This window comes from Hemicordylus capensis, chromosome 4 (assembly GCF_027244095.1).
Source record: "Hemicordylus capensis ecotype Gifberg chromosome 4, rHemCap1.1.pri, whole genome shotgun sequence".
NCBI classification, from domain to species: domain Eukaryota; kingdom Metazoa; phylum Chordata; class Lepidosauria; order Squamata; family Cordylidae; genus Hemicordylus; species Hemicordylus capensis.
This window is the reverse complement of record NC_069660.1, coordinates 131333284-131346206: the sequence shown is the minus strand read 5'-3', so window position 1 is coordinate 131346206 and position 12923 is coordinate 131333284. Positions and strand designations below refer to the sequence as shown.

General features: G+C 44.8%; 1 protein-coding gene across 7 annotated transcripts in view; it reads left to right on the top strand.

Moving 5' to 3' along the window:
• Nucleotides 1-12923, top strand: part of CDC14A (cell division cycle 14A) — a 185554-nt gene that overhangs the window by 59501 nt on the left and 113130 nt on the right. For all 7 annotated transcript variants that reach the window (XR_008307409.1, XM_053251102.1, XM_053251106.1 and 4 more), the window contains exon 6: nt 10193-10259. Coding sequence is in view for 6 of the 7 variants with exons in the window: in XM_053251102.1 (XP_053107077.1) it covers nt 10193-10259 (67 nt within the window). In the remaining variant the exon portion in view is untranslated. The remainder of the gene's footprint in view (nt 1-10192; nt 10260-12923) is intronic.

The following is a 12923-nucleotide window of genomic DNA, read 5'->3' as shown; positions in this document are numbered from 1 at the left end:
ATCTAAATTGAACCTAGAATATTACCATTAGCTTTACTGGGGCTGAGAGTTTACACAATAATTGTTGGAGATGAAGATAATTTTACCAGCTCTAAACTTGCAATGCCCTGGTAGGTATATTACTTATTTAAAAAGTAGGAGAAAAAGTTTTAAGGCACTATTCATTACAAGAGTTAATGGGAGACTGACTTTAAAGTAACTTCTTTGGCGATAAATGCCTTTCCTTCTATGGTGTTATATATGTGTCATGATATGGTGTCATTGATGTTTGTCTATTGTACCCTACACTGGCACATGAGAAGATTTCTTTATTTACAAGAATAACTTGTATTGATACTTGTTGCTGTGGAAGGGATATATGGCGTTGCCATAGTTCGGTTAATCTTGCATTGCAAGGATCTGGGCTTGCCAGAACTTGTCTCCATATAAGAGGAAATAAAGGTTGGTCATTCTTAGAGCTTGGTTTTGATACTGGTGCCTGTATAAGCAAGTTATTTACACAAAAACTCCTAGAGACACTGAGTGAGTTCTTTCCGGTTTTGCAAACTATTTCTGTGGCTCTTTCAGTGTTCTTGGTTGAGCAGCATCCAGTTTCATAGTAGAACTGCTAAAATCACTCTTTTGTGTACACTCCCAATATGGGGATGAGGGTGCCGGTTGTTATAAAGCTGCCCCTACTTAGTCCTGATAGAAATAAAAAGAATATAACAATTCAGTAAATAATAATTTATTTTATTTTATTTATTGTTGGAATTTCTATACCGCCTTACATTAAAAAGAACCCCAAGGCGGTTTACAAAAGTTAAAAACATACAATTAAAATGACAATTAAAATATTAAATGAAAAATATAAAACAAATCTAATTTAAAAACTATAAAATACAAACAGAAAAACTATAAATAAGTAATGAGTAATCTGCCCACTGAAACCTTTTGTGTCTCTTCTCAAAGACATCCTTTTAGTAGTTGCATGTTATGGCTTTAGAAAACAAATACATCAACTGAATATCGTTGAAGTCTTAATGTAGAATGTAATTGTAGCAATTTTTGTTCATCATTTTGTAAGGAAGCATTTTGTAAGGATCCACTATGATCAGACCTCAAATATAAAACATGAATTTATTATTTTTTATTTATTTATTTAGTAAATTTGTATACCGCCCCTAGGTGGTTTACAGCATAAAACCAAGAAAACAAACCAAAAAATTAAGTTAAAACAGAAAACCAGATTAAAATATCCATAAAAACACCAACTAACTAAAAAGCTTGGCTGAAGAGATGTGTCTTAAGTTGTTTCCTAAAAGCCAACTAGGATGGAGCAGCTCTAATCTCAGCAGGAAGTGCATTGCACAGTCCTGGGGCAACTACAGAGAAGGCAGGCCTTTGAGTCGCTAGCAGATGAACTGGTGGCACCCTCAGACAAACCTCCCTGAAGATTTTGGTACCTGAACAGCAGTATGAAGTGTTTTATTGGACAGAGTGAATAAATTATTCTTGTGTGCAGGATAACAAAGTCACTATTTATATGCAACTAGGAATGAAATGCCTGGGGAAGAGAGTTTTTAAAAACTGCACTTGATTTTTAGAAGCACATGGCCTTTCCTATCTTGGTACAGAATCCCTTATTTTCAAGCTATTGCTGGATTTAAAAGATACAAATAGAAATTTGGATTAACAACTACTTAATTTGCTTACCTTTCTGTTAATAGCTAGAGTAGTATAAAAATTAGGCTACTACAGCTCTTCCCATCTGGATTTTAGAGACATACTAGTGGTGGTATATGCAACACCTTTAAAAGGACAAAAAATAATCACTTGCCTGCAGGCAGCTTATCCTTAAGTTTCTTCCCTTCCACTGAATTTGTCTGGGCAAATAATATGGAGCAATAATGACACACTGAGCATGTTAAATCTGGCAGTCTATTCTGGGAGGAGCACTATTCACATTCTGTACTAATCTGGCTGCCAACAGGGCTTGTGTTTGTACTATGCACTTACACAGAAATTCCACATCTAAAGTAACAGAAACATGTCCTTTGGCCCCTAGAAATTCTAGTCTGCTAACCCACCCACTGACTTCTGAGACTTCACCAAGCATTTCCCACACTGTTTCAAGCCTATTTTTGTAATAGTAAACACAAGGGAGGAGAGCTGGTCTTGTGTTAGCATGAATTGTCCTCCTTGCTAAGCAGGGTCCATTCTGGTTGCATTTGAATGGGAGACTACATGTGAGCACCATAAGAAATTCCCCTTAGGGGATGGGGCCACTCTGGGAGGAGCAGAAGGTTCCAAGTTCCTTCCCTGGCATCTCCAAGATAGTGCTGGGAGAGACTCCTGCCTTGGAGATGCTGCTGTCAGTCTGTTACTGAGCTAGATGGACACAGGAACATAGGAAACTGCCATATACTGAGTCAGACCATTGGACTATCTTGCTCAGTATTGTCTTCACAGGCTGGCAGCGACTTCTCCAAGGTTGCAGGCAGGAATCTCTCTCAGCCCTATCTTGGAGAAGCCAGGGAGGGAACTTGAAACCTTCTGCTCTTCCCAGAGCAGCTTCATCCCCTGAGGGGAATATCTTGCAGTGCTCACACATCAAGTCTCCCATTCAGATGCAACCAGGGCAGACCCTGCTTAGCTATGGGGACAAGTCATGCTTGCTACCACAAGACCAGCTCTCCTCTCCCACCAATGGACCAGTGGTCGAACTCGGTATATGGCAGCTGCCTGTGTTCCTAGAAGCTTTTTTTTAAATGTAAAGCTGAGGCTCTCAGGCTGTTGAATGGTGTATGCTGGACAATCCAGCAAAACAGCCAAATCTGGTCCTGAGCAAAAAGTCCACTTGAAGCTTGGGAGGAGAGTCTAAGTAATTACAATTAAACACTCCAAGCTGTCCTTTAGAAGATTTATATACCACTTTTTAACAACGGAGCTCTTGAAGAGGTTTATATAGCAAATGAGAAGATATAGATGATGCTTTTGTACCTGTTTATATAAAAATATAAGGATGGTTGGAAGATGTATGTTCTGTGTCAACTACAAACAGATATCCAGGCCTTAATTTCCAGGTTGACTAGGTTATAACTCCGAAAACTGCCTATCAGTGAGGGCTTTGCCTTAGGCTGCAATGTTTTGCCAATTAATCAATTTAAAATTATCTAAGATGCTCCTACTGAATGGGGCAACATATTCTAAAATAATTCTAATATAAATACTTATCAAAATTGCATGTGCCATCTTAAAAAAGGCTTTTCTCTCACAATGCAGGGAATGCCTCTTCTAGGATTAGGACATGCTGTAACATGCATGCTCTCATTGAACAAAAAAAAACCCTAGAATGTTGCTTTCTTCATTTTTATGCTTAAACAGATTTCATTGATTTAAAACTGATTAGTCAACTAAAGATTTGTTTTAGTGACAGACTTTAGCACAAATGATACCAGAGTTCATCTAGGTGGGTGTGTCTGCCTACCTATCTCCCTCCCTCCCTTGCTGAATAACTGCAACTAGCCTTGTACATCCTGGATGGCAAATTGCATTAGAGTGACCTGTATTGAAAATGCCTGAGAGAAATTGCATTAGGCATGTGCATACACAAATTCTTTGTGCTTTTGATATGTGATGGCAATTGTCTTTCGTGGGACTTATCTGCTGATCTCAGTCAATGTTTAATGCAAATTCTTATTCTCTTAATCCCCTGAAGAACATAATGTGGCTGAAATATACCTTGATTTTTCTATCATTTTGTACTTTTAATCTTTTAAAAACCTTATTCTTGATACGTGGATGATCCAGTATTTATCTGCCTTTAGTATTATACAGACTAGATGCCCCAAACGCAGTAACGCTCCACTGAATGGTGAATTATTAAACACAGATCTATATTTAGGCTTGTATTCCCAAAGCACAGGAGGTCATGTTGTTAGACTGATTTGCCCCATTCAGACATCTTGAACAAGCATTCTTTGTGCAATACATTAATAAGTTTTTAAGTAGTTGGCATGATGCATCACAAAACTCTGTCTCTGGGCTTTGTCTTCATCTGTGGATAAATTTTCACATAAATAGCATGCATATTCTAACAATGATTTACTCCACTCTTAATACAGCAAATATTAAAAAGAAAAACCTTGATTACAGTTTATTTTAGAGATGCACAAATGGTATTTTGTGATTTAATTTGAGTTCTGGGCCCTCTGGAAGAAAAGCAGAATATAAATGTAAAAATAAATATTTTATTTATTTATTTATCGATTTATTAGAAATACTTGATATACTGTCCACTCCGAAGACTCTGGGTGGTGTACAAAAAACATGCAAAACAAAACAGCATTAAAATTACATTCTAAATAAAACTAAAGTAACTAACGGGGGGGGATAGGTAAACTACAAGGTAAAAGCCTGGCGAAAGACAAAAGTCTTCAATAGAGACTTAAAAATCAACAAAGAAGGAGCTAAATGAATCTGCAGAGGAAGGGAATTCCAGAGAAGTGGGGCAGCAACCGAGAAGGCCCTTTCACGGGTCCTAGTGCCCCAAACCTCCCGGAAATCGGGGACTGACAAAAGGGCCATCTGAGCAGATCTGACTGGATGGGATGTAACTGGATGGGAGAGACAGGTCTGTAGGTAAACAGGTGCCAAACCCCGCAAGGCTTTGAAGGTCAAAACCAGGACTTTAAATTGAACTTTGTAGCAAATAGGCAACCAGTGCAATGACTGCAGGAGAGGTGTTACCCTGTCATATTTTCTGACACCCATAAGTAAACGAGCCGCTGCATTCTGGACCCGTTGTAGTTTTCCGATCATCCTCAAAGGTAACCCTAAATAGAGGGCGTTACAATAATCTAGGTGGGAGATAACAAGGGCATGGGTCACTGTCATTAATGCTTGCTGATCAAGGTAAGGGTGTAATTGGCGAATCAGATGGAGCTGGGCAAAAGCTCTTCTGGCTGCAGCCTCCACCTGCAGGAGTGGAGGTGCGAGTCCAAAAGGACCCCCAAATCACGTACAAGCTTCTTCGGGAGCAGCTCCACCCTATCTAAAACAAGGTTCACATCCAGCTGTTGGCCGGTACGAGGGCTGAGTAGGAGTAATTCAGTCTTTTGGGATTCAGTATGAGCTTATTTTGATTCATCCAGACCTTAACAGCTTCCAGGCATCGAGTAAGCATAGAAACAGCATTTCCAGAATGGTCTGGGATGGCAATATACAGCTGAGTATCATCAGCATACTGATGAAATCTCAACCCAAACTGGGAAATGACCTGACCCAGCGGCTCCATATAGATGTTAAAGAGGACAGGGGCAAGAACTGAGCCCTGTGGAACTCCATAAAGGAGTGGCCATGGGTCAGAGCATCTGTTCTCAATGCATACCCACTGGACATGCCCGCTAAGGTAAGAATGGAACCACTGTAAGACAGTTCCCCCGATACCCAACCCACGCAGGCGATCAAGGAGGAGAGCTAGGGATGTGCACGAACCGGTTTGGAGGCCATGTTGGAGGCCTCCGAACCGGTTCGGAGGCAGACCGGTCCGGCGGTCCAGCACTAAGGGGGGTCTATCTTTAAGGGCGCAGGGGGGGTAGAACTTACCCCTCCCGCCGCTCTTCCTCCTCCGGCGCTGCATTTTAGATTGAAGTTTTGGGGGCGGCAGCGTTCCTCCCTGCCGCCCCCGTCGTTGCCCGGAAGTCGCAGTAATATGAGCACGCATGCGCGCGTTGTGGTGCGCGTGCCTCTTCCTGCCGTGTGCGCGACGCCTTCGTCACATGCAGCGTGCGTGTGATGTATGTGGCACGCACGCACATGGCAGCAACAGGTGCGCGTGCATGCTCATATTACTGCGACTTCCAGGCAACAACAGGGGCAGGGGCAGCAGGGAGGATCTAAAATCTAAAATGCAGCACCGGAGGGGGAAGAGCGGCGGGAGGGGTAAGTTCTACCCCCTGCCCTTAAAGTTAGACCCCCCCTCAGTGCCGGACTGCACTGTGTGGTTCCGTGCACACCACTAAGGATAGCATGATCGATAGTGTCAAAGGCCGCTGAGAGATCTAAAAGGACCAAGAAAGGATTGTGTCCATTTCCTCGACCAACTCAAAGGTGTCCCATATAACATCACAGGGCAGAATGTTCTCTATCTGATTGGATATTATAGAAGTAGAGTCCAACTCTAGCCGAAGGTGGGTGACTTTATCAGCAAAGAATTGAGCAAATTGATCACAGCGGCCAGATTGAACATCTAGCGGCTCCTCTCTCCTAAGAAGGGAGTGGGTAGTCCGAAATAAGGCCGCTGGACGAGAGTCAACTGATGCGATAAGAAAGGAGAAATAGTGGGATTTCGCCACTCTTATTGTCCTAGAATATTCCCAAATATGGGTAAGTAGTCGCATTTGGTCATCTTCGGCACCAGTTTTCCTCCAACGGCATTCCAAGCGTCTTTTGGTCTGTTTTATCTCCCTATGCTCCTCAGAGAACCAAGGAAGCTGGGATCCACGAACCGTAAAAGGATGCTTGGGAGCAACTTCATCTAACGCCCTCGTGGCCTCGATGTTCCAAGATTCCACAAATACTCAAATCAATTCATTGAAACAGCGCCATAGGCCATAAGGAACAATGGGGAACACACATCACCCCATTGTTCCTCATGGGTAGGACCTCGGGAGACCAAAGTTGGTTGGGTGGTAGGTGTGATGGGTGTTACCTACCAACCAATGCTCAAAAGAAATGGGCAAGCGGGCAATGTTAAGTAAAAGTAGTATTAATAATAATAATCTCCCCCCCCCAAAAAAAACCCTATAGAATCCTATGGGGTTTTGGGGGAAAGGTTAAAACTTTTTAAACAGTTGCCTGCTTGCCCATTTCTTATGATGGTTGAATGATAGGAAGGTAGCATTCATCACACACTACCATCCAACCCACTTTGGTCTCCCTAGGGCTGCCCATGGGAAACAATGAGGTGATTTTTGTTCCCCAGTATTGGATATGACAAAAACAAGCAAAGTGTACAAATTTTGCAGTTATGCCTTGAAAAACACTGTAGAACAGAAGCACAAAGCCCCTCTCAACATGGAACACCACATTTTTCCAAACACAGTTCAAAAAAGACCAAAAATAAATCACTGACCCAGAATCTACTGCTAACCACAGTACCTGTGCAGCGTTAACATCATTTGGTACAAGTTGCGCTATCACATACAATTGGTTCCTTACGTATTTCCTAGCATTGCCATAGCACCACCCTTAGAGCCAGCAAGCACGGCCGTAAAGTCAGCTAAAATGTCTTCAGCCACATTTTTACTGAATATACCATACAGTGCAGATTACAGAGCAGTGAGTGAAGCACAAGTTAGTCTCAGGGCCAGACATGGAGCTCATCACAGCAGTCACCAAGAAATACTACACTCTCACTCCCACTCCTCTGAGCTCCCACTGTCTGTGTCTTGCCACAACACCATCTCACAAAAAGACCAAACCAGAACTCCAGGCAGGCACCCACCCAAGTTCTGCCTTTGTCAATCTGAGATCCAACAAAACCAAATAGTTAACAGCAAACAGTAGCACAGCAAGCATATTATACTTACTCAGTGCTGAGACAACCACAAAATCAAACCTTTCTGCTAGCCAGCCAGCCAGCCAGACAGCGCAGTCCTGGGCTGATGGACCAATGGTCTGACAAGAAACAAAGCTTTTGCTCTTACCATGAGAAGAAGTCTATTCTTCTCTAGCGTAGATCTCTGCCTGTGTCTGGATAACACCATGGTCTTAGATTGGTTCTGGGCCCTGGCTGACAGCCTGACACATGGGGCAGGGCACTAGTCCATCATTGGCCATGGCAGTGGCATATGTGTTTCTGTGTGTGGCAGCAGCACTAGGCAAACTGACGCATCTGGGCTTGGGGTTGGCCAGGGTCTGGTGAGCTGCCGATGGTGTTGCAGTGGGTGGAGGTGACCATGAGTAACTCTTTCTCCAAGGCCAGCTTGGGATAGCCCAGCAGGTGGAGGTTGGCCTTCAGGAAGACCAGCTGCTCCACCATGTCGTCATCTATGCATGCATGATGGGGTTTCAAAAACCTGATTTCATGTGCACATGTCACATCCGTGCGTTGCGTGCTTGTGCACGTCAGACGTACACACGCATGTGACACACAGACATGACATTTGTGTGCGACATGCACAAGCACAGTCAGGTTTTTGAAGCCTTTTGCCGAGGAATGGGGGAAGGGGCAGCAGGGAGGTACCCTGCCACCCCAAATGCTTTAAAAAACAGGAGCGCTGGAGGGGGGAAAGCGGCAGGAGGGATAAGTACACCCTCCCCTGCCCTTAAAGAGACCCCCTCCCCAGTGCCGGACTGTGGAGGTGCGGTTCCGTGCACACCACTATTATTTAAAGGGTGATTCAAGTTTGAATCACTCAAATCACCCCAATTCAAGCTCAGATTGCTCCGACTTAAAACCGATTTCCACATCTCTAGTATATTTTTCTTTTGTCAAGAACTTTCTAACTTCTGTTTCTAAAAAGTGGACATTTGTTAAAGTAATATTTGGTGTATTGTACATGCAAATCGTCTTTAACTTTTTTTCTCTTGGTGGCCAATTTAACTCCGAGCTGGGGGCGGGTGCATGTATGCAAGAATATTAATAATGGAAAACTATAGAGTAAGGCCTCTCCACGTAGCAGTTAAGTAGAAGATTACTGAACTTATCTGGTGAAAGACAGCTAAAACTGTTGACTCAATTCCAGCCCTTAATTCCCAGTTGCCTTAAAGTAACTTAACAAAGAAAAGGCACATCTTTAAATCGACAGTTTTCTGTTGCTTTAAAAATGTCTAAATAAAATCTATGGTTCAAAATCCATTTGGATCATACTGGCAATATATTTATAACATTTACTTGAAATAAACTAGTGGTCAGTCCATTGTTTATATGTAAAGTAGTTTTTGGTAGTCTACTGCTGTTCTGCAAAAGTATTTATAATGTCAAGAAATGATTATTATGACTTGACCAGAGGATTGTAATTCATTGTGATTTGAAATAATAGCCAGATGTTCTGTTTGCATTACTAATTTTAAGTGATCTTGACCAACATCCAGATTAACCCTGTGCTGATGCACCAGGGTTTTCTGTCACATGGACTGGCGGATTAAGGGAGAGGCAGTAGAGGCGACTGCCTATGGCAGCAAAATTCCCCCAGCTGCAAATTTTGTTCAGGGGGGAGGAATTTAATGTTTAAAACTGCTGCCACACAGGAGTGTGGCAGTGAGAGCTCCCTTGCACCCGCCTCCCAAATTATGACACTGAGTTGTGGCAAGACAAATTTGGGAGCGTGCGGCACGGCGAGAGCAGCAAAACCGCTCCTAACCCAAGCCCATCTACCTCCCATATGACTGCAATTGCCTGGTTTCGGGCCTTTCTGCACACACAATGCCTGAAGTCAGGCAATTGTGTCAGGCAGCCATTTCAGTCAGGCAGCCATTTGGGAGGTGGGCAGGCTTTGGTTAGGAGGGGTATTGCCGCCCTCTCCACATGTCCACAAATTTGTCTTGCCCCGACCCGCTGCCATCATAATTTGGGAGGTGGGCAGGTGCGAGTGCGGCGGCAGTTAACATTTTAAAAATTGATTTAAACTTCTTCCTCTCCTTCCTCCCTTGCTGCTGCGGCAAATTTTTGACCACCTGTGGGCAGCAAAGAGCTTAATCCAGCCCTGGTCACGTGAAGTAGGAGGGGAGGTGTGGTTTTTGGTGACACCTCCCCACCCCACCCCCCTTCTTTCTACAGCTACATGTCTCCTGAAACTATGTCCCTGAGGTTTGGGGTATCCCCAGCAAAATAATATTGGGAGGCCCAGTTGCCTGCAAAGGGAATGAGTGACAGCTGAAAATCTCCTCTCCACACTTGCATGACAGAAAACCCAAGCATGTTGGCTCAGGATTAGTTTGGATGTCAGCCGTTGTTTCTGTATGGGGTGTATAGAGGTAGTAATATTTTGCTACACACACAAGTCTATTATTTGCATTCATTTAAAAAGCCATCCTATTAAAATTGTAGATAGAACATAAGCATCTTCAATTAATTGAGGTAAGCTGTGTATGTATACTGTATCTTAAAAGCCATTTCACAAATCTGAACCTTGAAATGCTGTTATCTTTTGGTATGTTTACATGTATGTTTATTGGGATATACTAACACTTTTCTTTCTCATAGGGATGCCTCATTTGGAAACTGTACATATAATCTAACTGTTCTGGACTGCCTACAGGGAATAAAAAAGGTAATGTATCAAAGTGTATTTGAAATTAAAATGCTGCCTTTAGTCACTTGGATGGAGAGGGGACTTTGTAGCAATCTGTCACCAGAGTTGTTGAGTTAAAATACTGTACGGACTTAGATTTCTGTAGTAATTTACAGTGCCCTTAATATATCAGCTAAAGCTAATAACCCAAGGTTTATGATTCCACTCTGGTACAGCCTAAGACATTCATGCATGTAACCCTATGTGGAATCATTCAAGGCAGCAGGCTTTGCCAGCATGTTTCTGTTCAAAAGAGGTTACTGCACACAGTTGTTCACATAATGGTCTTTCTTTCAGAAATCTCTCTCCATGAAAGGAATTGAGATCAGATCAGTCTAGGGAAACAACTTGTATAAATGTACCACTTCAATCTGCTGGTGGGAATTGCATAGACAAATACTTCCTCATGCGTAAAAACACTGTACACACACACACACACACACACACACACACACACACACACACACACACCTACATTCATATAGGAAGTGAACATGCTGAGGAGAAGGGTTCTAGCAAAGCCTTCTCCCTGACATGTGGGTTTCCTGTGTCTGGAATTTCTTTGTTTTGTGGGGGAACATTTGATGATGTATTTTCCACCTGCAATGTGAAGTGGTACTGTCCAGGAACAGTTTCATCACATGAGAAATTTTAATGATGCGTTTTTGCCCTACAATGTTGTAAATGTGTTGCAGGAAAGTAGCTGTATTTTTCCGTTTTAGGAAGCCTTGCCCCGCATTTTATTCATTGTAGCGTTTTGCAGTGTGGATTGTTCTTTGCCCCCACTCATGCTTGCTTTCCCCATCCCCTCACCTTGGGGAGAGAAACAGGCAGGGAAAAATTTTGGCTTTCCCCTCCTCTCCTTCCACAGATCCCAAACCCCACACCTCTTTCCTTCTCCACTTGCTTCCAATATAACTGGAGCTTCTCAACACAGAAGGGGAGGGGGGAGGGAGGAGATCAGAGGGGTATTTTTATTTTATGTATTTTATTTTATTTTTATTCCCCCCCCCCCGGGGTTCTTTTATGCATTCCCCGTTTAATTTGCTACTTTGGCTAGAGACTCATATTAGTGCAGCTGAGCAGATTCCTGAATCCAACCCTTTCTCGTGCACTTTTTACTGAAGAGGAAGCCCATTGAACTAAATCATTTGCTTCTGTGCAATCCCACTTGCTTAAGGGCCTTCCCATCTCTTACAACTTTTAAAAAGGCAGTCAAGACACGTTTGTTTACCCTGGCTTTTAATTAGATACTGTTTTAATTGTTAAATAGATTTTAATAGTTTTGACGTTGTTTTAAATTGTTGCAATCTTTTAATCTTTTTATTTGTTGTAAACTGCGGTTTGGGCAGTATACAGATATGTTAAATAAATAAATAACTAGCCAACAGAGCATCTGTGCTCTCTTTGGAGCTGGCTGTATCCCCCTCTCTCCCTCCCGCCCCACTCTCCTGCCCCTCTTCCCCTCCCTCCCACCCCACTCTCTTGCCCCTCTTCCCTTCCCTCCCTCCCCAGTTTCTCTTGCCCTCCTCCCCCTCCCACCCCTCTCTCTCACCCTCCTGCCCCAGTCTCTCCTGCCCTGCCCTCCCCCTCCCCCTGTTCCTCTCTCCTGCCATCCCCCTCTCCCCCCTGCCCAACTCTCTCTTGTGCCCCCCTCCCCCCTGCTTCTCTCTCCTGCCCTTCCCCTCTCCCCCTCCCCACACTCTCTTGCCCTCCCTCTCGCCCTTCCCTTCCCCCATTCTCTCCTTCTTGCTCTCCCTCCCTCCTCCTTCTTGCCCTCCCCCTCCCCCGCCCCGCTCTCTCTTCCCTTCCCCCTCCCCACTCTCTGTTGCCCTCCCCCCCGCTCTCTTGTCCTCCTCCCCCCTCCCCCTGCATTTTATTTTACAGTATTTACCGGGCGGCGGTGGCCGCTCCTCCTCCCAGGCGGCGAACGCAGAAGTCCCGCTGCCCGATTCCCTCTCACCCCAGCCTCCCACGGGCATCTGGCCTCAGTGGCTGGTTCCGCCGCCTGGCCATGAGCTGCCTCCGCGGCCGGGCCCAGCACCGCCACGGCCTGGCCCGCCACCAGGCCGAGTGCTGGCTTTGTGGCCGGGCCTGCCAGGCCCATTGTCGCCGCTTGCTAGCCTCTGCGGTCAGCCTCTTTGAGGCCGGCTACCTCTCCCACACCTTCTTGCCCAGGCTGCCAGGCCGAATCCCACTGCTGCGGCCGGGCCCACCGCCACCTTGCCCGGGCCCGCTGCCTCGCCTCCACGGGCAGGCCGGGCCTGCGGCCACCATCACCACCCACAGCCTGGCCCGCTGCTGGCCAAATTCTCCTGGGTGCGCTGTGCCAGCCAATCAGGCGCCCCTGCAGCCCAGCCAATCAGCTGGGCTGCCGGGACGCATTTTCCCTGGCACACCTAAGAGAAATATAGAGATAGATAAATACTACAAGGCAAAGGGCATGGAGAGAGACCAGTCACTTACTTAAAAGGAAGCCCATTGAATTGAATCATGATTCATTTACTTCTGTGCAGTCCCACAGCCATCACTGGAGGAGCACTCGCCTCTCCTCCTCCTTTCCTTTCCTTTTTATTTATTTTTTTCTTTCTCTGGAGGCATGCCGCCGCCATCCTCCCTCAGGAGAGGGCCCGGCAGGAGGGA